General features: G+C 54.2%; 1 protein-coding gene across 3 annotated transcripts in view; it reads right to left on the bottom strand.

Annotated features, from left to right (window-relative positions):
* SLC38A10 (solute carrier family 38 member 10) overlaps positions 1 to 17,809 on the bottom strand; it is a 40,925-nt gene extending 23,116 nt beyond the window's left edge. For all 3 annotated transcript variants that reach the window (XM_043905240.1, XM_043905241.1, XM_043905242.1), the window contains exons 1-10: positions 17,379 to 17,809; positions 14,493 to 14,610; positions 9,646 to 9,691; positions 8,749 to 8,842; positions 8,388 to 8,531; positions 7,407 to 7,531; positions 4,607 to 4,709; positions 3,633 to 3,815; positions 1,265 to 1,376; positions 311 to 417 (exon numbers count right to left, since the gene is read on the bottom strand). In XM_043905240.1, coding sequence (XP_043761175.1) covers positions 311 to 417; positions 1,265 to 1,376; positions 3,633 to 3,815; positions 4,607 to 4,709; positions 7,407 to 7,531; positions 8,388 to 8,531; positions 8,749 to 8,842; positions 9,646 to 9,691; positions 14,493 to 14,610; positions 17,379 to 17,477 — 1,131 coding nt within the window. In that variant the 5' untranslated portion in view covers positions 17,478 to 17,809. The remainder of the gene's footprint in view (positions 1 to 310; positions 418 to 1,264; positions 1,377 to 3,632; positions 3,816 to 4,606; positions 4,710 to 7,406; positions 7,532 to 8,387; positions 8,532 to 8,748; positions 8,843 to 9,645; positions 9,692 to 14,492; positions 14,611 to 17,378) is intronic.
* Between the last annotated feature and the right edge of the window lie 7,883 nt (positions 17,810 to 25,692).

Raw genomic sequence — 25,692 nt, 5'->3', positions numbered from 1 at the left:
GCAGGTGACCTCAGCAGAGGATGGAGTCAGGGTCATGAAACACTAGAGGCACACACGGATAATCCAGTCATCAGACAGAAAGGCAGGGAAAAGCTGTTCGGTACTTGATGCTCAGATAAGCTTGGCTCGGTTCAGCGGCCCTGGGGTGCAAGGCTGCTCACCGTGGCGTAGCCCCACGTCTCCCAGACCTGTGGGACCACGATCCTTTTGTGTAAGGAACACAACTAGTTCACAGTAGTCTTCAGAAAACATGCCCTCCTGCTCTGCCCGACCCAGCCCCTCCAGGAGTGGGGCTGAGAGCACTGCTCACCTGGGAGGAGAGAGAGTTCTTGTGAATCTTCTTGTAGATCAGCGTCGGGCAGATGAAGCAGATGAGGCTCCCCATGGTGGCACCCGTGAGGCCCAGGATCGTCTCCACTGGCGAGAGAGCGAGGGAGGGGTGAGTCCAGCAAGCAGGGTGAGGAGCCGTCTTCCCACGAGGACCCGTCTACGCAGGCTGCTGGACAGCGGTGAGGAGCGGGGCACAGCGTTCTGTGCTCACAAGGACAGCCGGGGTGTCCCACCTGACGCCGTGATGAAGGGGTGCGTGGGGCCAGGAGCCTCAGCAAGTCTCCCCTCTGAACCTCGGCTTCCCCGCCAGCGAGGTGAGCTTAACAGCACTGCCTGCCCCATGCTGGGCCCACACCGCTGCTCCAGCTCCTTGTGGAGTGTCTGGGCAGCCAGTGGCGGGCCTCTGGGCCAGTTCATCTTACACCGCCCGACCTGGTGCCCAGTGAGTGACCCAGCAGAGCCTGTCCTGGTTTGTGGGGAAGCCAGGAGTGTGGGGGCCTCGGGGTTGCTGCCTGGAGGGTATGCAGGGCCCACTGGATGTCTGAGGACAATAAGCTTTGTCTGTGCTGGAGCAGGGCCCTGCCCTTTGCCCTCAGTGACATGTCAACAAAATCAGGAGTCGGAAGTAAGGAAGGAACTGCTTGGTAACCGCTAACTCACACATCAGGCCTGGACCCCACACTGCAGCTCCACCCACGTGTTTGTGGTCCTATCAAGCTGCAGTGTTTTCTACCAAGCCTTTCTCAGGGTGTCAAAGAAGAGAGCACCCAAGAGTCTCTAGACCTGTTTTTTTGACCAAGAGAGGGCGGTGGTGAAGACTCTGGGTGTCTTGGTTGAACACCCAAGAGTAAGGGGTGCACAACAGCAGGACAAGGTCGGGGAGAGCGGGATAAGCTGGTGGGAGGCCGGTCACTGGAGCAGCCCCCCTCCTTACCATTTGGGATCATCATCCCACCGACCATGGTTCCGAACACAACCGAGAGGGTGAGGGCTTTAAACCGCAGGGGTGGCATGTAGCCTCCAGCGGCGAAGGTCCCATCTTTTTGCTACATGAAAGAAAATAAAAACAAGATTTAGAAATGACCGATTTCCTCTCCACTCTCCTATAAGCACATCCCTAAAGGGCTCTGCCAACACCCTAGGTGGGTCAGCCTGGGAGGCGGCGGGTGAGCGCTCCAAGTACAGGCAGCTATGCCTGAACGTGAACCTGCAACCAGAAGCTCGGACCTCCAGAAGGCCCAGGTTGCTCCTCACAGCAGCTACGGGGATAACTTCGTTCTGAGAAACTCGGAACAAATCCTTCCGCCCTCCTTTTAGAGCAGTGCTGTGACAGAGATTTTTAGAAGCACCGCATAGCATAGGAGACAGAACACAGCCCCACTCACAGTAACATGCAGTAGGTTTCAGGGTGCAGAGGGCCCCCCATGTGCACAGACATGCTCAGCTTTGCCATCCTTGTCTCTAGCAGGTGAGTCCAGGAAGAAGACAAGGGGAGAAGTCACAACATGCTACAGTCAAGCCCAAGAGACCATCTCTGGCCTCAGCCTCCGCACCCCAAAGCACAGGGTCACCAGAAGCATCTCATTAGGCTATGGTGGGAGGTGATGGGAGAGAAGCTTCTAGAACAGCACTGTGCACACAGGAGGGGCCAACCATGATTACTGTTGCCGAGCTAGGAAAACACCACTCAAGCAAAGCTTCAACCCTTCTCAAACTACAGTTTGGAGGCACCCAAAGTCCAGAATTGACTAGCAATGGTGGCTTTCTCAGAACGGACTAGAGAGGGAGGGTGTTAGGTCTACACCTTCTGGCTCAGAATCCTGCAGAAATTTTCCCAGGAAACACTCTAAGAGCAGAAGAAACAAGCAGCTACATGCATCAAGGGGTCACAGGAGTTATCTGTGAGAGGTCAAGGGTGATCAGGAGACGTCAAGCAACGACCAGGAGGTGAGAGCAAGGGCACAGTGACGCTGGGGGTTTCTATGGATACACGTGGACTGGAGACAGGAGAAAACACAACGAGAGGAAATCTGCAGAGATGCATACAGACGTTGAGGGGAGCAGAAGGGGTCATTCGCGTGAGGATGGAGACATGCAGGTAAGCTTTCCACTCAAGTTAACATTGGCTTTATCACCACTACTGATTTTCTAATTTTTAAAATGATAAAAATGTGTTACATACAGAGACACAAATGCTATTCAGATATGAAGCACACGTGTGCATCAAATGAGGACCCCAGGGCTCCATGAGCTGGCCTGCTATGCCCCCCAAGGGGACAAAGCCTCGCGTGGTGCCCAGGTGCCTGAACAGCCGACAGGGGCAGGGGTTGGGCAGCCAGCTTTTCAAGGCGGGGGGCTCTGCCTCAAGGTTCTGGCCTTGGTGGCAGAATCTGAGGGAGGCTGACTTGACCATGTGCCAGCCACTAGAACACAAGCCCGGTTCCAGCTGTCCCAAGTAGCCACCTTCCCTGCCTGCCTGATGGACTCTCCCCTCCCCACCTCTGTGGCCTAAGCAGTTCAACTGACCACCAGGAGTCCTGGCTGACGCCGCAGACCAGGCTCAAGGACTTGGGCAGGAACACAAGAACCACCACAGAGAGACTGGGCCAAGCCCATGCCCTTGTCCTGGGGCATGAGCCACCACACCTGCACCACCTGTTGTCAACTGGGCAGCAGTGAGCAGGGAGTCTGGGTTCCAACTGGACATTTGAAAACTGCTCACACAGGACTACATGGAGCTGGGCCTACACATACGACAGCAAAAGAAACTCAGCCTCTCTCAGGGCTCAGATGTCTCCGTCAAACTGTTAAAACTTTCTGTTACACGAACCTAAAGAGAACAGTGGCCTGACCCCAGCATCCATCGGCCCACCTAGCCAGCCATTATACACACCTGTCAGTCAAGCCGGCTCGCCTGAGTTCCCACCTGCTCCTCTCCCACAGGTTCATGCTGAAGCAAGCCCCCGATTTCCCACTACTCCTCCAACGGGGGGACAGCAGGGCAGTCACAGGACACAGGCCTAAGCTGCTTGGACACTGAGCGTGACTCCACGTCTCCTGCAGGAATCAACCTGGCTGATATGGGGCTCTTTTCTCCAAAGTTGGTTGGTTTAAAAAAAAAAAATCCCTATTAAAAGATTCCATTTTAACTGGAGTTTCTGATTTTTAACTAGGAAAAGCTCTGCCTGCAACTGCCCAGGAAAATAAGGAACTATAAAAAGCCACCGGAGGACAATGTAACTGAGGCCAGGACAACGAGGATTCTGGGCAGAATGCCATCCGAAGGGCCCTGAGCACCTTACCTGCTGCTCGAAGAGCAGAGTGTTCAAGGCCTGTCTGCAGGGCAGGATCATCATGGGGAAGCCCACGGCCACGGACATCATGAAGCCCACACGGATCATCTCGGTCACCAGGTTGGAGGGGAAATGCATGAGCACATTGCCCTCGGTGGCCTCGGTGAAGCTCACATAGCCGAAGAAGCCCACCTGTGGGGGAACAACAGCAGGGGACGTGTGGCAGGTGGGGCACACACTCCCCGGAACAGCCTCGAACTCGTCACGAGCAGCTGCAGCAGGACAAAGGCCCGCCAGCTCCCGGCTCATACTAGTCCTCTCTGATGAGCGGGCGGAAGCCCTGAAGGTGAGAGTCTCACGTGGCTTCTCCCTTTTTGGACAGCGAGGCACCAAGAGAAGGGAGCTGCCTGCTTGGAAAGTGAGCAGAAGAATGCCCCGTGAGCCCCACGGAGGGGCTGGATTTAATGGGCTTCAAAACCCAAACCCGGGAACCACGTGGTAAACTGTGGTTCCCATGGGCTGAATGGACAGCAATCATATGGACCTTTTGGAAAAACCGACAAGTGTGGCAGAACCACAAGGTTCAGGAAAAGAAGTCAGACTCTCAGCGAATTTATAACTCTATTTGCATGTAAGAAAACAATGAAGAGATTTAAGAAGGCTGGAGGGGAAACATGAACTATCTGCATCCATGAGCTGGAACTTATGATTTTCTTTCTCTGCTATTTCTCACTGCTGCACACCTTTCTGCAGTGAGTCAGCAGAGGTCGTGCAGAAGCTCCAGGCCCTGGGTTGAGGTGTCCACGCTCCTCCGGGGATGGGGACACCAACACCACCTGGAGAGTCAGCTCCCTGCCCGGCCCTGGAGCTGAGTGGAGGGGCAGAGCTGCCCTTCGGCCACAGGGATGGGAAGAAGCAAGGACAGGCCTGCACTGGGGACTGGTGGAGCTGGGGGAGGGGAAGAGGCACAAAAGGCTTCCTACCGTGACGTAGAAGGTGGTGACCACGTTGAGGGAGGAGGCAAAGATGGAACTCATGGTTTTCACTGATGGCTCATCCAGGCTGTCATACGTGGGCAGGACCTGGCTGTAAAAATAACGAGCGACCTCGCGGAGCCGATTCCAGAGACAGACATGCCTCTCCCAGGCCCCCAGCCGAGTCCTCCAACACCTGCCTTCCCACCGCGCCGGCCGCCACCAGCACTGAGGCTGGGCTCGCACAATGATATGGACGGCACTCGGCGCGCTCCCCTCACGCACACTCTGTAAACATTTCAGAAGTGCCACAGGATGAAAGGCCGTTTGTTCCACTGCAGCAGGAGCGTGACCGCTCCGGGGAGCTCCGGGCTGGTCTAAGCAGCCCGTGTTTACAGGGGAAGCAGGAAGCGGTTCAGAGCGTCGCTGTCAAAAGAATGGAAAGTTAAACAAACAAGCCGGGCCGGCTGCCCATCTCAACGCCTCAGTGAGGGGCTCAGAGCAGGCATGGACCCAGCTCTGTGACAGAAGAGCGGCTGCAGCCCCACGGCCCAGGGCCAGCAGGGACAGATGCGTGAGGGACAGATGCGCCCATGTGGGCTCTCTGCAAACGGCAGGCAGGGAGCGGCGCCTGTGAGAGGTGGGCCACACAGAGGCAGACAGGGAGGGGCAGGCGCCCTGTGCAGCCCTGAGAGGGGACAGCAGGGTGACGCCGTGCTGAGGGCCCAGGCTTGGTACCCAGGGGCCAGGGCCAGCGGTCACGCCACGCGGGAGGCCGGGAGGGGGAGCACCAGGATGTTAAGGGAAAAGCACGACAGTCAGCGAGCCAAACCCCAAAACCGCCTTAAAAAAGTGAAAGGAGAGCAAAGAGGACCCGTTACTGTTACTAACAGCAAATGACAAGGACGGGGGAGGCCTGGCTGGCAGAAGCTGGCACCGTCCCTGGCACTGCACACTGTCCCACTGGCCACTGCTGGTGGGCAAGAGTCACTGTGGACAGATGTCCCCACCTCGGTCCCACAGAGGGGGCAGTCAGCGGCCACATGCACACACACCCATGCAGACCAGGGAGGTGGCAGAGGACCTGCAGGAGGACTGACACCAGCATCTGGGCACTGCCCAGCTCCTAAGGCCAGGGCCAGGTCCATGCCAGGGAGCCCTAGTACCAGATCTCAGGACAGGGGCATCCCCAGCACACACGGGGAGAAGCCCCTGCCCAGGAGCCGCTGAGGGGAGGGGCTGTGCCCACATGTGGGGATGGATGGGTGTGACAAGGCTGTGGTGCCCACCTTCCTCAATCCTGCCTGTGCCCCTGGGACCCTTGATGGCAGCAGCCAGACCCCCAGCACCCGCAGAGCACTTGACCATCTCACTGAGCAGCCCGTGACTTGGTTTACCTGAGTCAGAGGCGTCCGCCTGCCCCTGCGTGGCCTGGGCCTCCACGTGCTCAGTGCTCTCTCCGAGCTGCTCTGGGGGCCTGCTGGTCCTGGGCCGCCCTGTACTCATCTCTCTCGAAGTCAGACCAGGAAGGGCCGCACATTGACGGCACAGCAGAGGCCCGGTCGATCCAGAGTGGGGAGACCAGCCGTGCCGCGGGGCCCACAGCCACCTGGCAAGGGCAGCAGAGCTCCTAGCCTGCATGCGCTTCAGGGCCAGATGTGCGGGAAAGAGCCCCAGCTCTGGACCTCTCGGCTCCACTCCCCAGGGGACGTGGGCACATCCCCAGGCCCCGCGCCTTCCGTGAGCGGCAGACGGAATATGAGCTCACAACCCACCCCCCTCCGGAACCCATAACTCAACCTGAGAACCAAGCCCAAGAGACCCGCTTGATGACAGACCGGCCCACACCGGAAAGCCAGACCAAACCCACAGGAAAAAAGGACAATCGGTAACTAGGTACACGGCAAAAGGATGTAGCTTCTGTCACCAATTTTAACAGGGACGTTAAACAGCAAGAGCGGAGTGTGCTCTGGTGGAAACCAAGCTGCCAAGAGAGATGAGAAGTGGGAAACGACGATTTGGATCTCGCGTGTGGGTGTAAACACAGTAGTCGGAACAAGTCTCATCTGTCACGTTAGTTTACGACTGGCATGGTTCATGCCCGTGGAGCTGCGGGGGGCTGCTCTGCCAGACCCCCGCCACCAATGGTCCTTTCCTGTCCCCGCCAGATTTATGCCTCTTTTGAGTGGGGTTACCACCCGGCCGGGTGTGGATCGTAGGCGCCTGTCATCTGGTGGAGAAGGTAAGGCTGCTGGAATTATGAAAGACGCTGCTCTGCATTTACAGAGTCCCGAGTGCCAGAGCACACGCCTGCTCAACCACACACACGTGCGCATGTGCACGCACACACACACACACACACACACACACACACACACACACACACACACACACACACACGTCTCTGAAAGCGTCCCAGCAGCAGTCTGAAGTCAATGTTTGTGCAATTCCCTCTTAAATATTCTCACACGAATAGCTAAATTCTGGCAAAACGCTCGGGACTCTGTGAGTCAGATGGTTCGGGGCTGTGCTGTGTTCCCCACAGCCAACTCTACTCGTGGGGGATTTGGCAAACTGGGCATTGTCGCCAACAGTGCCGGCAACACATCTCAGGAACAAAGTTGATTTCTCTCCTGGTAAACACAGAACTCCCACCCTGAACCCGGAGTGGGGAGAAGCCACGGTGAAGAACATCTTACTCCTCGTGGCCTGCATCATTCACTGAAGGAAATGGTGCTTTCCGCTCCCAGGATGGCAGCCTCCCCTCGTAACACTCACCCCCAGAGCCCCGGAAGCAGGTGGTACTTACGACTGGCAGGCAAAGGACATGCCAAAGATGGGAATGCAGCGGAAGACGCCCTCCCAGCGGATGTAGCTGACCCGCTGCAGCCACTGCCCACCGAACAGGCCGTGCTTGAAGGAGCAGAGCACGATCTGCGAGGAGAAGGAAGCGGAGCTCGGCACCGGGCAGCACACACAGGGGGACTGGGGTCAGGGCCGGGCAGGCGCCGAGGCGGCCGGCACCACAGTGCAGGCCCCGCACGGAGCAGCCTGGTGCCACCGACGGGAGGGGCTGGGGGGGCTGGAGGGGCTGGGAGTGGTGCGTGGCCCGGGGTTTCGGCTCTCTGCTGTGCCACCAGCTGGCCAGGTGCTGCCCAGAGGAGCTGCGGGGCCTCCTGGCACCGGGGGCGGCTGCCCGTCCAGGGCTGCAGATGGTAAGCAATGAGGCCCACCTGCTGTGCCCACCCCAGTCGCCTCCAGGTCAGGACAGTCCCCCAAGCTGGCAGGTCCTTGCCAGTCCTGCACGGACATAATTTAAAGACAGACCCATCAAGGACAGGGCTGCCTGGAGAGGAAGGGGAAGGGTCATTGGGCTGGTCCTCAGAGCCGAGGGGCACTGGAGACACCACCCGGGGCTCGGTCTTCTAAGGAGAGCCCACTACACAGACTCGCCCATTCTGCTCCCACCGGAGTGGTCAGGGGCTCAGGCCCGGGGGCTCCCAAGGGGCGCCCTGAGTGTCAACTCCAGACTGCACCCCTCTGCCCCCCGCAACAGTCAGCGATAAACACTCATTAGGCAACAACTGCTCTCACCCCCTTGTAAGGCTGGCCTCCTGACTTTTGGCCACAAAGCCCACATAAAAGGTCTTCCGTGAACTGGGGAGCATCGCGCTTTCACTCCCTGCCTCAGAGCGCTCCCCTCCCCTGCAGCCCCATCTGTGGGCTCCTGTGGCAGATTCTACGTCACGTTCCAGTCAACCTCGGCGGCAGGTGGCGGCCCGACACTCACCACGAACATGAACACGGTGTAGAAGATGAGGGCCATGGCGCTGAAGGACTGGATGGAGGCCATCATGTTCCTCTGCAGGCTGAGCGGGAGCACGATGCACAGGGACACCGCGAAGAGCAGGAGCATGCGGAAGGTGCCCGTGACCTGGGCGGAGCGCCAGGCGTTGGCACAGGGACGGCCCGGGCTTCCCACCTCGAGCCCCGAGACTGACTGGGGCCCAGCAAGCTTCGCCTCTTGGCGTGCTGGTCTCGGAGCCCCTCCCACCGCTCCCCGTCCGAGATGCGGACTGAAACAGTCCCCGCGCTGCCACGCGAGCAGCCGTGAGGTTTCCGACATATCACACACCTGCAGATGTCCTTACCTGAAACCCAAACAGCCTAGCAAAGAAGTTGGACCCCAGGTCACCAATCACAACATAGAAGGCAATGCATGTTCCCAGCATCAGCCCAATCATGCTGCAAGGAAGGTGGGCAAGCTTGAGAGCTGAGCACCAGGGGTCCCAGACGCACCTGCATCCCCCTGGCCGCTGACACGCAACAACCCAAGGGAGAGGTCGAATGGGAGACATGGTGTCGACATTCAACAGTTTCCAAGGTTTGGCTGCAGAGTTCGCTATTTTACTCAGAATGAATATTGAGCAACACTAGACTCTTCTTTATGTGGTATTACATTTTTCTCTCAGCAGGAGGTTCTAAAAGTTCTTTCAGGTGGTACAAAAATGCACTGTGATGTTAAGACAAGTTAAAAGAACAATCAACTGCTTCAGAGAAGGGTTATTCTTTTCAGTTTGCAATTCCCTAATTTAGAAGCCTAAAAGTGCAATTTCTCAGCCATTTTTTTCATCTCATAAAATTTTACTCCAAAGGGAGAATATGACATTTCCAGTTTAATGCCACCTTTATGCAGTAGTGTTCAGGGCAGGGGGCGGGGTTGGGGGGGCATCTGAGTTTCAGGAACAGAACCCAGAGATGAAGTACAGCTCAGGGAGTGCCCCCTCGCTGTGTTCCCTGGGTTTTCCATTTTTATATTTTTCTTACTAAGATTTAAATAAGGCTTTCAGCCTTGACACTAATCATTTTAAGGGTATAATAAATTAAACTTTCAACTATTTAGTAAGTAACACTTCAGAGAAATATTTTAAGCTATGAACCAATGCACATCTGAAACATACAACTCATTGTGTAGCAATCCTCCTGTTTCTTTTTGGTCACAAGTGAAGAACAGAGAGAATTACCCCCAACAGAACGGCACCACCTACCTGGTTTCCACCAGCATCTTTCCTGCTTTCCCGTAGGCGTGCAATGCTAGTGCAGGGAGGGGAAAAGAGAATGAACGCTCAGTCTAAAGTGAGAGAAGCACATCAGTAAAAATATCCCCAGTAAAAGTTGTGAAAGGCAATCTGACAAAAACCTGTAGGTCTGGAGTTCTATGGGTATAAGGGGATATTTGAAAATTTTGGTCCCGTCTTTCTTCAGATCTACCTTCAACAAATAAGAATCACAGAAAATAAGAATAAAGCTAGGGTGGGTCACTTTTCACACTCACTCGTACACAAAGGAAAGGAAGAAAAAAGAAAAGAAAAACGGTCCCAGGGAAGCAGCAGTTTCCCTCTGGGCAAGTTAGGCTACCAATGAGGAGGCCGAGGGAGGCCTGCCTGGGACAGGGTGGGGGGTGCCCGGGGAGGGCGGTCAGCCCAGCCCCAGTACATCTGGTTTTCCCAGTCATAACAAGGGCACTTGGCTAAGGGCCTTCATGTTCACTCTGTGGTTTTAGCAGAAAATCTTGAGCAAGGTGCTTTAGGACAGGAGGGGACAAGTGCACGCAAGCCTGGAGAAGCCCCTCGGCCCGTCCTTCCTGATAGTGGAGCTTTTTCCAGCAGAGGAGAGATTAAGAGCTGACTCAGCAGGCCCCTCCCTGGACCTCACAGAGGCCGGGAACCCCTGCAACCCAGCCCCATGGTGAGCCGGACGAGGGCCGAGAGAAGCTCTGATCCCCCAGAAGCAAGCAGAAGGGGGTGCACGTGACAGCAAAGCCCCCTCCCTCACACAGGCAGAGCCGTCCAGGAGACCAGAGAGCAGGGAACACGCAGGCCACCTCACGTGAACGAGTCCAAAAAACGCTACTACTTTACTTTCAAACTATTTAGGAAAAATCACAGCACTGCCAAAAGCCAATGAACATGGACCCCCTGGGCTACACGGCCACAGGGCAGGTGGCCTTGGGAAGCAAACCAGGGGTCATTCCGGCCTCCCGGCTTGTCCAACTACCACATGGACACTTGCACCTCAGGGTCTTCTAAGACACAAAGTCCGGTGCCCCTAACGTGAAGGTGGCTGGGGCCCAGCCATCCCACTCCCCTCCTTTTCCAAAAGGAAGCTGAGCATCTACAGCATATTCTAAGTGCTCAGAGCACCCAGCCAGAGAGAGTCCCGGAACACACCCGCATTCTGGACAAAGGAAACTAAAGTTGTTCTAGGAGGCCAGAGAAGAGTCATGAGGCGGCACCTTTTCACCCAGAAAGACTCGCTGGGTTCCCAGAAGGACAAACCTAGTGGGGCTGCCCCCGAGGAGCTGCCTGTGCTGAGAAGGCCTGTGTTTCCTGCCCGGCTCTCAGCCGGGAGAGCCCCACACACACCCCACACACCGTTCCGAGTGTCCAGGCCTCAGTACCCCTAATCCCGAGACATAAAAAGAACACCTGGCAGCCCCCCAGCCCTCAGTCTCTCAACTGGCAAGAGAGGGACTGCTCTCCCGCACCTCTGGGCCAGAACCAGAGCACCAGACCTGCCCCGCGAGGCTGGGCGGCATCTGCTGAAGGCAGGTCCCTTCCCCAGGCTCCTGGGCCGGCCTCCCCTCTCCATCTGCAGCAGGTTCGCTGCAGCTCGTGGGCTGGGCCCTGCGGGGACCAGGTGTGCAGCCGGGAGTGCTGTCAGGAGGGGCTCCCCAGTCTCCCCAGAGAGGCTGGCTCAGGGCTTTCTCCTGGGGCCACAGCCGGGCCCATGGCTCTGTGGCTGCTGGGCACACAGAACTGACTCTCAGCCCACCTTGTGGAAATCGGGACCCCAGGCCCACCCCATGCTCTCTGCCCACAGTCCATAGCCTCCGCTTATTGGGCAGAGATGGGGAAGCACACACCAAACTGTGCTATTCACACGGAGGGCAGCAACCTCAACCCAGCCCTCCCCAAAGCCAGCCACCTGACTCCCGCTGCCATCTGCCTGGGGGGGTATGATGACCATTTGCTGGATAAACAGGGGTGGGGGGTGCAGAGAATCCTGGGTGTCAGAAAGGATGGTTTTGTGACCCTCATTTCCCAAGCCAAGTATCCACAGGTGCAGGCCACACAACTGGGGACAGGCAGGGAGGGACAGGCCCTCTTCAGGCCCCACCCAGCCCATGATCGGGCAGCAGGCTGACCAGGGCCACAGAAACCTGGGCGGGTAGAGGACAGGACCACAGACGCGGTACCAGAGCAGCTGCTACGCACAGCTGAGTGCTCCGAGGTGGCAGCAAGGCCTGGTCACCTCCGCAGGCAGGGCCCGTGTCAGAGTGGCCTCATGGGGCCATGACTTCTCAGGACAGCTGACTGTCTGGTATAGCTGTACATCTTCTGAAAATGGGGTTTGAAAAGTCTACTTGAAAGTCAGCCACACAAGGCAAAGTAGCAGCAGATAAAAAGCAGATAAAATTCACAGAACTGGTCTACAAGCAGCAAACAGAACACCACAAAACACACACACAAAACACCAACAGAAACAAAACACACAGGGCTGTATTTCCGCAAACTGGCAAAGTTCATCCTCCAGTGGTGCCTACACCAGGGCCAGGACCGGGAGGGCAGTGCTGTGGTCACTTCCAGGCATGAACCAAACTGAGAAATGTCGCAAACTCAAACTTGAGAAAACCACCCACCCGTTCCTTGGAGCGCGACGGTTTAAAAAGGTTATTTGTTGAGGATGCCTCAGCCGTTTCAGCAGTTTCCACACCCTGCACTGCACTGTCTTCAGGTCTGCCCATCTCCTCACCCCCACCCCCCCCACCCCCAGCTGTCTCATGCCCATGGGCCCAGCAGACATGTGCTGGGGGCTCTGCAGACAGAGGCCATCTGTCCCGGGCCTGCAGGACTGGCATGCAGTGGGCTCTCTCCGCCCAGGCCACCCTCTCTGGCAGCAGTGCAAGCTCTGGGCCAGGAGAAGGAGGAGGACAGAAGACCTACAAGCAGCAGAAATGGCCCAGGAGGTGTGGGAGGATTGCTGGTCCATAGGGTCCAAGAGACTCCCATCTCCTCCTGTGTAGGGCTCCTTTCCAAGTGGTGGGGTCTCTCTATTTCAGAGATGGTGCCAAGACGGAACCAGGACAAAGGGCAGCTGATGCTGCAGGCTGGGCCTGGGGGGACTGTGGGAGTTCACACAAATGCACCATCTTGTTTAGTACCAAAGGCATAATCAGAGACCACGGGTGGTTTCAGATCTTTTTTGGTTTCTGGGTAGTGAGAAATGGGCTGCAGCCACCACAAGCAGTTAAAGGTAGGAGCCCCAGCCAACCACACAGGAGGGTGTCCATGGGTAGTTTTCTTCAATCTTTCACACCTCACCAAACCAGTTTGCCTTCTCGGGGACCTTCTAAGAATATTCAGATGGATAGCTGTCAAAAACCACAGCCTCTCCAGTCCAGGATCACTCATCCTATTTCAGGGCACAGCCAAGCATTTTGTGGGAACCCTGAGCGGGGAGAAAGAGTCACCCCAAAAGCCACAGCCTCACAAAAGGAGGAAGGGACCTGCCCTGGTGCACATGTCATCCCAAGTAGAACCTGGTCTCATGGGTGGGGGAGCGAGTCAAATTTAGCCTCTAAATTTCACTTCCCCAAGTGACTCCAACAGCAATGAAAGAGTCTGACAGCACCATTCTTATCAGAATGGAGAGAGAAGGAAGCAGTCCTTCAATTTTGAGGTCAGAACAAATGTGAGTATCTCGGTGCCAATGCAAAGTAGGCAGACTGGAAGGAAACCAGAGGTCACGCTGCCAAAAGCCCACGCGTGGGGCTCACAGATGTTTTTATTTTCTTTGGCCCTGGGAACCCTGCACATCGTTTCCTCTTGGCACCTCCTCCCTGCTGTGAGAGCTGTGAGCCGAGGGCCCACCAGGGCCTCCGCAAGCGGACCCAGCATCCGGGCCACACACTAGCTGGAAGGTCAGGGGGTCCCAGCCAGAGGATGGGAGTCTTCCCCAGACGTGCACAGGGCAGCCTCTGAGACCACGTGTATTGGTATTTCAACACCCACACCACATATCCCCAGAATGCAGCATGAAGTCGAAAGGTCCAAGGTGGCGGAGAGAATGCAGCCTTCGCACACCAGCCTGAGGCGGGTGGGAGAGTGGGGGTCCTGCCCTCAGAGACAGGCTGTCCAGGAAATAGATCAAACTGAAAGGAGGTGGAAAGCGCAGCCTTCTTTGCCTCAGCTGAAATCAAAGGAAGAAAGAACTAGAGGAAATGAGACTGCAACCAGCAACAGGACATAGAGGATGCCGTGGAGGAGTTGATGACTTGCTGCCGCTACAAGCCTGAGCCCAAGGACAGGCTGCCCGTGGCATTCAAAGTGGAGACGTGCAGCAATATCTGGGTCAGGCAGCTCGGAAGGAAGGCTCTGGGGCTGTAGGCATAGGAGCAGAAGCTGCCAAGGCTGTCTGAACTGGGAGGGGCCTCTCTATGTGGACGTGCATAAAGAGAAGGCAGGAAGACAAGCATTATCTCAATTTTAAAACATGTTGATTTAATAGCTTTGTTTTTTTAACTGCATTAAATTTTAAAATAAGAAAAACTGCTGCTCAAAGGACTCTTTAAGAATAAAGTAGAATAAAGAATAAAGCACTGGCGGTCCAGTGGTTAAGAGTCTATGCTTCCAGTGCACGAGGTGTGGGTTCAATCCCTGGTCAGGGAAATAATATCCCTCATACTGTGCAGCATGACCGAAAAAAAAAAAAAGATTAAAGTGAAAGAAAAGTACTTAAAAGACCAAGGCCCACAGCCCCAGATCCAGACGCTGCACTCCTTAAGAGGGTGCTGAGAAAGGTCCCGCCCCTCTCAGGGAGGCAATGCACTCACCCAGGCCAGCGTAAGTCCTCCGCTTGCTCAGGCTGGCAGCTTTCACCAAAAACATGCAGGACTGGTGCGTCATCCAGGAACAGAAGACCAAGAGCAGGGCCCCCAGGACAATGCCACACTGGAGTGTTGGGACAAAAGAGAGACGTTAACAAGATAAATGGGGTCGCAGAGTCGGACACGACTGAGTGGCTGAACTGAACTGAACAAAATAACACTACCCAGCATCTTTATCTCACACACTGACCACAGGCGAACAGCACAAGTGATGACCAAAAGCCCTCCCCTGGGCCCCCGCTCCCTAGACTTGAGGCCCCAGCTCTATTTTGTCCCAACGCCAATGGGTAACAGTTCCTGGATGGAGTGGTCAACACGTTCTGTCCAGGGACATAAAGTGTATACATGTCCCCGAAAGAGCACCAGGGACCCCATTTCCTTCCCAGAGTTTCAAGGAATGGTGAGAGGTTGCCAGTCTCCCCAGTTCCCTGCAGACACCCTACAGCGAACCACCTTCCAGCCACTTGGATCAACAGCTACGAGTGATAAACACATTCTGGAAGGAAGAGATTAAAAATGACATTTATGCCTTTCTTATAAGTTAAACAGACACTCACCATCTGACCAGCAATTGCACTCCTAGGTATTTACCCAAAAGAAATGAAAACATGTGTTCATGCACAAACCTGCATGCCAATGTTTACAGCAGGTTTATCTGTAATCCAAAAACTGAAGAAACAACCAACTGTCCTACTAGCATCTAGCAGAGCGGAATACACACACAGCCCACCAGCCAGCTCTCCTGCGTGCGGGTCACCACCCCACAGGACAGGTCCATGTGGTCAAAGCCTGTGCACTGCTCCAAACAGGAAATGCCACGCCTGCCTAGCAAAGGTTAAAAAACAGATAAATTGAGCAATGCTAGCTTGACACCTACGACATGATGCATTCACATACAGTTAAAACCTGGCAACACTGACCAGTGGGGTCTGGGGGTGGGAGGGCAACCCTCAGTAAGGAGGCAGGGGTGGGGGATGCTGGCAAATCTGTGTTCAATCTGGGAGCTGGCTACATGCGTTTGTTAATATTATGAAAATCCATCAAGAGTACACCTAAAATGTGTTCACTTTTCTGTATTCATGTTACACTTTAAAAAATTGCTAATTTTTTCAGAAAAGTACCCAAATTATTAAAACCAAACAAACAAAAAACACAAACAAAAACTTTTAAGTGACCTGGCTACCAGACAACAACACACATCTCCAAGTTGCCTGTTGGCCTCACATGGTGTTCTTGCCAACAGGCTTCTCACGGAGAAGAGGCTGAGTCTGAGTGATGAGTGACAGCATGTCCTAACTTGGCCAGGCCCTCGGGGCAGGGCAAACCACTTCCAGGTCTTTGCTTGCAAGAGGGCACCCACCAATAAGCTCTCCCCCCAGGCAACTCAGCCTGGCCCATTTTTAAATGCTCTGGCAGGGGACTCATGCCCAGCACACAGTAAGACACTCAAATCTGAATCACCAGAGCCCTGCCACAGTGGCACTTGGCAGAAAGGAGTCAAGGAAAGCAGCACTGCATTTACAGACTCAGGACCAGCCAACTACACATCCCAGGATGCAGTTCTGTGCCAGGCAAGTCGCAACGCATGCTGGGACACGTAGTCCTTCCAGAAACACCCAGAGGTGGCTGGCCCACACTGGGATTCACAAGCCAAGACACAGATGTTGCTTTTGAAGCCGCCAGCGTGGCCTTCTACATAGCCCTGCAGTCTCCATCCTCCCACCAACATGCTCACCAACAAAGTCAGATCAACCACTCACACGGGAACCCTAAATGCATTTTCTTTTTGCTATTTTTATCCAAAAGATGCTAAATGTGAAAAATGCAAAGTGTTGCTCTAAAATTAAACACTGATGCCGATTTTCAGTTCCAAAATATCCATCTTATTTTCATTTTCCCACCTATTTGGTTTCATCATGTAAGACTGGTCTTTGAGGCCTTGTTGGCCACCTGTCCTCTGGTGTCCCTCTCCTCCTCCACCCTCAAGCAACCTAGCTAGCAGATAGCTCCTGCCCCAAGAGGCAGAGGTAACAGTATCTCCAGCATGGCTCACAGTAAGCTAAAAAGTTCACTTTTAGGAAAGAAGTTACCCAATTTGATAATTCTATCACCTCCCTTTTCTACCATACCAAATGCCTGTTTATTTGTGAATTAAACAAAAGTCAAATGAATCCACACCTCAAAAATGGTGAGTTTCTTTCAAGTGGTATTTAATGCTGGGATGACACCAATTTTTTAATATTTTGGATTTCTTCAATCAAGGTAACATTTGCATATGGTGGAATGCACAAATTTTAAGCACACAATCTGGAGAATGTAGTAATCACCTTGTAACCAACACCCCAAACTAGTTCCAAGGCCTGGGGGTTTGACAGGTGTGCTTCTGAATACAAGTGCAGTCAGGTAAGAGTTTTTAGAAATAATAATAAAGAAAAATAACACTGAATCCTGTGATCACTTTCCATTTTTTAAAGATCATATTACTTTGCTACATTTGCACTTCGATCTGAAATTATTAATTGTTCTTAAGCTTTTCGTTGAGAAAAGAGGGATAAGATGGTTGGATGGCATCACCGACTCCACGGACATGAGTTTGAGCAAGCCGGGAGTTGGTGATGGGCAGGGAAGCCTGGCGTGCTGCAGTCCATGGGGTCGCAAAGAGTCGGACAAGGCTGAGCGACTGAACTGAAGCTTTTCGTTCAGGGAATTCCCTCAATTTCTCTTGCATCCACGGGGCGGGCGAGCTGCGGGGCCGCCTCCCCAAGTCCTAGTTCCCGTGAGGGAGTAAGCCCCGGGCGGCGAGGGGGGGTGACCACTGCCTGCTGGACTCACCTGTTTGAAGCAGAAGGGCATGGTGAGGACACTGACCCCTACTATGCTGTTCACTATGTTCGTGATCAGCCCCCAGTTGGAGGCTGCGGCCGCAGTCATAGCGCGGGGTCTAGGGGCCAGGGAGCCCCAGTTCAAGGCGCCGGGACGACGGTGGGGCGTGAGACCCTGAGGGAGACGGGTGGCTGGCTGCCTGGAGGAGGCGGCCTCTTGGGAAGGTGGCAGGAGCAGTCAACCTCCAGACCCCTCCAGGCCCCACGGCCGCCTCATGTCTTCCTCCCTCGCTGGTTCTCGCTGGCCACCTCCGTGTCCCCACGCATATACCCGGGAGAATTGCGGGGTGCCAGCCAGGAACACCTCAGCCCCGCTTCGCAGACACTGACACACACTTCCTCCTTCCGCGGACTCCTCTGCCCGGAAGTGACGGCAAATAGGCGGCGCTCAGGCAGGGCTCTTACGGAGAGAGGCGAGCCTAGTGGGGCGGGGCTTGGCAGGAAGCAAACCAATGAGAGGTGGAGCTGGGTCTCTGGGGCGGGGCCTGTGGGCGGGGCCCGGTGGCCGAGCACCTGTTCCAGCACCCAGGTAATTCTCCTGAGGACCTGGTATCCTGAGCCCTTTCTTTCAGGACCTGGAGCACAAGGAACTCGCCACGGCTCTATATTGTCACATACATATGGTATCATCAGTTGGGCTAATCTGGTGAATAAAATGGAATCGCACTGTGGTTTTTATTTTTATCTTTAATATTTATTTATTTGGCTGCGTAGGATCTTAGATGCAGAATCTTCAGTTGTGGCATGCTAACTCTTAGTTTTGGCGTGTGAGATCTAGCTCCCTGACCAGGGATAGAGCCCAGGTCCCCTGCATTGGGAGTGCAGAGTCTTAGCCTATGGACCACCAGGGAAGTTCCTAACTGTTCCCCCAATTACAAATGAGGTTAATCATCTACTCCTATTTTTATTGTCCATTCATATTTCTTCTTGAAATGCTTATTTACTTTTGCCCATTTTTCTAATTAGCTATTTGATCTCACGAATTTTGCATTCTTTCAATGTGCTTGACAACTAACCCTGTGTCCCTCAATTGGGGTTTTTCTGATGCCTCCTCGTTGTATTGGTTTTTCATAGCTAGAATAACAAATCACCACAAATTTAGCAACTTAACCAACACAAACCTGTTCTTATGGTTCTGTAGGTCAGAAGTCAAGAATGCATCTCTGGAGGAGGAAATGGCAACCCACTCCAGTATTCTTGCCTGGAAAATCCCATGGACAGAGGAGCCTGGTGGGCTACAATCCCTGGTGGGCAAGGGATTGGATACGATTGAGCATGCACACACATAGTAAAGAAACATTTTTGTTTATAAAAGTTCTTTTTTCCTTCAATTTATGGTTCTTTAGATATATTGCTTATGGGCTAAAGGTATTTCTAAAAAGCTAGTATACTTTCTTCTCATGCTTGGAATGGAAGCACTCATAATTCACAATGTAGTTTTGAAAGTTTCCATGTTGAAAAATTTAGGACAATGCAACTTTTCATTTAGTTTAATAAACAAAAAGGGAAAAAATAACCTTTGATTTAAAATTAAAAAAAAAAGAATGCATCTCACTGGACTGAAATCAAGATGTGAGCAGTCACCCCCTTTATGAAAGTTCTCGGGGAGGCTCCATTTCCTGCTCATTGGGTAGATGGCAGAATTCAATTCATTTGGGTGGTAGGACCAAGGCCCCCATATTCTTGCACACTGAAAACTGAGGCCTGTCCCCAGTTTCTAGAGGCCATGTTCCCTGGCTCATGGCCTACTTCCTCCAACTTCAAAGTCAACAACAGCGGAGAAGGGGTCAACTCCCTCTCACTTCACATCTCTGACCCAGCCGGGAAAAGTTTTCCAATTTTAAGTATTCATGTGATTAGATTGAGTCCATCCGGATAATCCGGGATAATCTCCCCATCTCAAGGTCTGTAACCTTAATCACAGCTGAAAAATCCCTGTTGGCATGTAAGGTAACATATTCACAGGTTCCCTGGATTAAGGGGGTGCACATCTTTGTGGGGAGCCAGTATTCTGCCTACCCACACTCATGGTGAAATTCAAATTACTTTTCTTTGGCACAACTATCATGGATGTGCTGCTGTGTTTCCACTGAATCCTATCAGATGCCCTACGATTTTGATTTGTCCCATTACTGACTATATTCTCTCTGATTGCTTGATTAGATAGTTATGTCTTTCTCCTTAGTAAATAATGAGTGGTTTGTGGGGAGGTACTTTGAAACTAAATGTCCTGGTCCTTGTTAAACTTGCAACCTGTTAATATATCTACAGCACTGTGGACTCCTGTTTTCCAATTGTATTCAGTGGGTTATCATCCATTATTATCACGAGTTATTTTGATGTGCCAATTTCCTAGACTTGGACAGTGAGAGCCGCTTCAGCTGGCCCCTTTGTCCTGTGCTGGGTCCCTGTCATCCTCTGAGCACTTCTTTGCTTTCTTGCATGATAAGGTGTTCCAAGCTCATCGTGTACTTTTCAAGAATCAATCCTTTCTCCAAGAACTCCAAGGAGTCCTTCCAGTGAAGACTAGTCATAGAGACCAAGATCTGGGCCCTGGTCCTGGCCACTGTTCCTCAATGGGCAGAACTAGAAGACACATGTGTGTACCATGCTCACATCCTGATTTCTTCCTAGGTCCATCTACATATTGAAAGTCACATGTTCACAGCAGTATCTCCAAACACTGCTGGAGGTCCAGGGCCACAGTCTTCATCCTGATATTCTCCCCTTCGATATTTGTAATGCCTAAGTTGATGCTCTCCACCTCACTTAGGCTCCCATACCCGCCCCTGGGCTGTCCCACTCCCATCCCAGACTCCCTCTCCTCCCCACTCTTGTTCTGAGTGGCCTTCCAGCCACAATTCCCAATGGCACAGACACTCACCTCACCTTGCACTACCTAAAGGTTTTAGGACTGATGTGTAAAGCAGAAAGAGTCAGGGTCATGGCCATTTCTGAACCTGCACCCCTTCCATTCTCACTACCCACATGTGAGTTCAATCAGCAGAGCTGATGTGATGCTGCTGTTCCATGGGAGCCTTCTGAAGCATAAAGGCTGTGTGACCCTGGGCATGTTAAAGAACCTCTCTGAGCATCCATTATTGGGGCATCCATCACTGAAGAGGCAGCAACTTGCCATTTGGTTGCTGGAGGTGACAGCCATGGGCACCACCTGGAAAAGGAGGCGGAGGGGGCTGGACTAGGGTCCCACCTCTGGATGCTGGCGACTCAAGACTTCAGACAGAGGGGGATGCTGACCCCACCTGGCACACTTCTACTAAGGTGACAGATCCTGCTTCTCCCACATTGGTGTCTGTTTTACCAAGGGGGATCCCCTCTACCACCCTCTTCCCCTTCCCTCCCTCTCCCCCACCTCAACCCTCACCAAAGACATGCAGGGACCCAGCCTGGGTTAAATTTACCTGACAGTTGTGGCTGCTTTAGAGAAAGGCTCCTGGAGAAGGTGGCCTAGGCCAGGGAGGCAGCTGTGGGAGAGCCAGAGCTGGGGAGCTGGCCATGACCTGGCTACCAGAACACTGGATCAATCCTCAGTGTTTTCAGTTGTTAAATGGGACTGATGACACTGCTCTGCTATTCTCTGTGAGGTCAGAGGTGCAATCCCTTTTCTCTTGGAGAGCATCATTGTTTTTTTTAGCAATCCTCTGCTTTTTCAGGGCTTCCCAGGTATATGAGTGTTAAGTCACTTCAGTCGTGTCCAACTCTTTGTGACCCTATGGACTGTGGCCCACCAGGCTCCTCTGTCCATGGGATTCTCCAGGCAAGAATACTGGAGTGGGTTGCCATGCCCTCTTCCAAGGGGCTTCCTAGGTGTTGCTAGTCGTAAAGAACCCGCCTGCCAATGCAGAAGACCTGGGTTCGATTGATCCCTGGGCCAGGAAGATCCCCTGGAGGAGGAAATGGCAACCCACTCCAGTATTCTTGCTGGGATATTCCCATAGACAGAGGAGTCTGACAGACTACAGTCCATGGGGTCCAAAGAGTCAGACGGGACTGAAGCGACTGAGCACACACAGCTTTTTCATCTGTCTCCAGTTTCCAAACTGGAGGCATGATCGGGGGCCAGGATGGTCCCTCAGGAATGAATACTGGGGGACTCCGGGCAGTTGGGGCAAGATGGGCATCAAGGACCCTGGCTGGTATGAAGCCTGAGATTTCATCACCCCAGCAAGCAGGATTTAAATATTCACTCTAGCCCAGTGGCTGAACTGTCCAGAAGCCCAAGTTTCCATACCCCTCTCTGGTTGGATCTGCCCTCTTTCAGGCTGTCTTGTGTAGGAGCAGAGCCTGGGGGCTGTCTTGAGCCCAGGGAGGTGGCCAAGGGAAGAAAGAGGGAACCCAGGCCTGGTGGCCCTGACTCCCTGCACACTCCTCCTGCTGTTTATATAACCCCAGAGCCATAAAACTGACAACAAGTCCAGCAGACAGGAATGGATCTCATTTAGTATCCGCTGGGCGGGCGCCATCGGATCACGTGCTACAGAAGAATCCTGGTGCCTCCTCAGAGGAAGGGGTACTGTGAAAACCACATGGAAGAACCAGCTTCGCAGGGAGACAGGGCTGCACGCCACCCCCGCCCCCCCCGCTCCCGCCACACACAGTCCCGACCTTGGTTTCCTGGGTGCGGACATTCAGGCCTTAAAGAGGTATGACGGGAGAGAGGGTCAGCCCCGGTGTTTTTCAAAGTGCACTTACTCTGTCCACTTTGAAGTCCCCTTTGTGATGGGGGAGGGGAGAACATGAGGAGGGGAAGGTGGGGCTGGCCCCACTGTGGCCTGGAGGAAGATCATGTCCCCTCATCCTCTATCAGCGGCCTCCCAAGTTGGAGATGCCTGGGGAGCCGCCCAGATGCAAGGGAGCTTTCCTGGGACTGACAAGGGGGAGCTGGCTGGGCCACCCTTAGTCCCCTGCTGTATGGGCCCAGCTCTGAGAGTCCATCGTTGGCCTCAGCCCCAAAAGCCAGGGACCAAGGGTTTTTCCTGCAGCTCAAGCCACTGATGACCCCTGGGCTGTTGGCTCAGGTCTTGGGAGAAGGGCTGGGGGCCAGGTGCCCAGGAGAAGAAGGCAGGAGAGTAGCTGCTGTTGGGCACCTAGGCTGGGTGGGCCTGGGAGATCCAAGGGGGCCCGGCAGGGTCTTCCAGGGTTTTTAACACCACTTCCCTCAGCCTCAGGGGCCTCTCTCATGAGTAGGGGCAGCCATAAGACCCTCTGTTGGAAAAACCACAGACTAACCATCCAGTCTTCCAGGGGACCCCACCCAGGCCCCAAATTCCCAGAGACTAGGAAAGCTAGAAGCCTGGCAAGCAGAGGCCAGGCCAGCTGACCCAGCCCTGAGGGAGACCAGAAGCCAGCTGGGCCAAGATGGACCAGGCCTCCCCTTCCCAGGTGGCTCTGGGACCAAGGGGCTGGTTCGCAGGGAGGCCCACCCTCCAGCCTTTCCTGGAAGGCAGGAAGCCAGAATGGAGTGCTGCGGAGAGGTACCCCATTTTCTCCCAGCCAGCAGCCTGGCCCAGGTGCCCTCCCTTGGTCCTCCCCAGGGGACCCCACTATGCCGACCCATCTCAAGATGCCTAGGGGGGAGGGAGAGGCCCAAGAGGTGTTTTCTACAAGGAACTGAGAAATAGCCACCAGCAGAGCTGCCTCTCAATGACCCAGAACCCCCCAGACCCACCAGTGAGGGCCTGCGACTTCCCAAGCCTGGGGCCACTGCTGCCATGGCCACCCTCACCTTCTCTCCTTGCAGCTTTAAGGTGAATGTGAGGCCACCCCCCATTCACATGTGCATTCCTAACCCCTGTCCCTCAGCATGTAGGGGGCCCTGATCCATTAAGACTGGTGTCCTTATGAAAACGGGGAATTTGGGCACAAGCACCCACATGGAGCAAACACCTGTGAACACTGGCAGAGATTGGTATGATTCATCTACAAGCCAAGGAACGCTGGGAGCCACTGTCAGCACAGGAGCTGTGAGAGGGACATGAAGCAGATTCTGTCTCAGAAAGAACCGCCCATGCTGACATCCTGACATCAGGCTTCTGGCCCCAGAATTGGGAGAGAATAAATTTCTGTTAAGTCTATCAGAACTTTGTTACATCAGCCCCAGGACATGAACGTCACCATGCTGCACTTTCCGGACACTCTCGGGTTTCAGGACCCTCGGTGTCCACACGCCACAGCCCCTGCCACAGCCTCACCTGCTCCATCTGACATGCTCATCTTCCCCGCCCTTGACCAGTGGTCCACTGGTGCCCTTCGCCGCTGCTTCTCCCAAGCCTTGGCCCTGTCTCTTCCTCACATCTGGACACCCCTCGATGCACGAGCCACTATGACCTCCCCTAGGGCCAAGTTTACCACACCACCTAATTTGCAGCACTCACCCTGGAGAACCATAGGAATTGAAGCCATTAAAGTGTGTGCCCAGGTGAAATTTCTGACTAATTCCTGCAGGCAGAGAGGGTCCATGGGACATCCTCCCTGGCCCAGGTCATCAGATTGTATCTGTTCCAACCCTTCTCATGGGGCAAATTCTGGACTTCTTGCTAGAGGCAGTCAATGGCAATCCCTAACTATTGCCCTCCCCATTTTACAGAAGGGAAAACTGAGGCTCAGAGAGGTGAGGTGATTTGCTCAAGACCATGTAACTCCGAAGTTACATGGCCTGGACCCAGGTCATAGTGACTCCATAACTCCTTGCACTCAGGGCCACTGGCCTCTGCCCACTGAGCTGAGCTGAGGGAGGCAGCATCTTCTAGCTGGTGGTTGAGTCCAGCACCGTGCTGTGGGGCTGGCTCCTAGGGACGCTTTTGGCCATGTTAGAGAAGAAAGGACACAAGGACCACAATTGCACCACTCCAGACCCTCTGCCTGAGCTCACCTGCACACAAGCTTTGGGGCCTCATGTGGCCTCTGCAGACCTGTTTCCCACCAAGGCCTCCCCTGTCCCTGGTCTGACGGGGGAGCCCTTGACCAGGTCCTATCCAGCAACAGGAACGGGAAGTGTGTCCCCATAGGGAAAGCCTTCTGTGCAGCCAGGGTGAGCTGGAAGGACAGTATGACCTTTGTGATGTCCCTGGTCTCAGACAAAAGCTGCAGATTATCATCTTGGCCACCAGGAGAAAACTCCCCCTGAATCTCATTATCATCTTGTAATTAGAGGGGGTGGTTGAGAATTCGACAAGATGGAAAACCTGCTTTCATCTACTTTTTTTTTTACCCTTTTCTAAAAATTCCAGACACGAGGCGAGAGCTGCCTGGGCCCACAGGTGCAGCATCACACGTCCAAACACAAGGAGCTGCATGCACAGGCCCCAGGCCCCCTCCCCACAGCCCCTTCAGGGCAAGTGGACTCCCCACCTCAGTCCCTGGGAACTTTACAAGTGATTTCCCTTTTTGGGGGGCTGGAGGTAGATCTGGGGGTGCAGGAAAGACAGGGCCATGTCTGAGTTCATTCTCCTGACGCACCAAGCAGGTTAATAGCTGTCACTTGACCCCAGTAGCTTCGGATCCTTAACCAGCAAGCCATGTGCTCCCCTACCTGCCCTGGTCCTCCATCCTCCCTAAGCGGGGATGCCAAGCTGTCCCATGGCCACTATTCACTCAGCCTCAGTCTGGCAGGCTGGGGGCAAAGTCAGGCTGAGACCCCCGCATGCACTTAGCCCACCCTCCTCCTTGCGCCATGGATCCTCTGTGGGGCAGGCCAGTGAGGCACACGAGGCCTCACCCCTGCTCCCCAGGCTGCATCTCAGGAGTGGGGACAAAGGGTAGGATGTTCTGGCTGCAGATGTACGACCTCCAGGCTTGCCAGGGTGAGAGACCTCAGAAGGTTTGTGAGCCAGTAGGAAACTGCCATTTCATGCTCCAGAAAGGGAAGGCCAGTAGTGGTGGCCCAAGCCTGGCAAATGCACTCTTCAGGGGCCAGGAAGGAACTGGGAGACCTGCTGGCCTTCCTTTTCAGCCCCTTCTGCATCTGGCCTCCCAGGCCATAAAAGCAGGGAGATCTCCCAGGGATCAAACCCCTTCCAGGACAGCGGCCCTAGGATCAAAGATGTCACTTCCCTCCACTGAAAGGTGTGCCCCAAACAGGGCTTGCCCAGGCACCACAGAGCCCGGGGTCCCCGCTCAGGCTCCAGGGAAGGCTGTGACCGACAGAGTGGGAGGTGACGTGGGAAAATCAGGTGGCCCCCTTCAAGTGGGGGAAGTCTTGCCCTTGCCCTCGTCATTAGAACACTGAGCTCCTCCAGGTGGCC

Source organism: Cervus elaphus, chromosome 5 (assembly GCF_910594005.1).
Source record: "Cervus elaphus chromosome 5, mCerEla1.1, whole genome shotgun sequence".
NCBI lineage: Eukaryota > Metazoa > Chordata > Mammalia > Artiodactyla > Cervidae > Cervus > Cervus elaphus.
The sequence above is the reverse complement of the archived record's forward strand: the minus strand, read 5'-3'. Positions and strand labels throughout refer to the sequence as shown.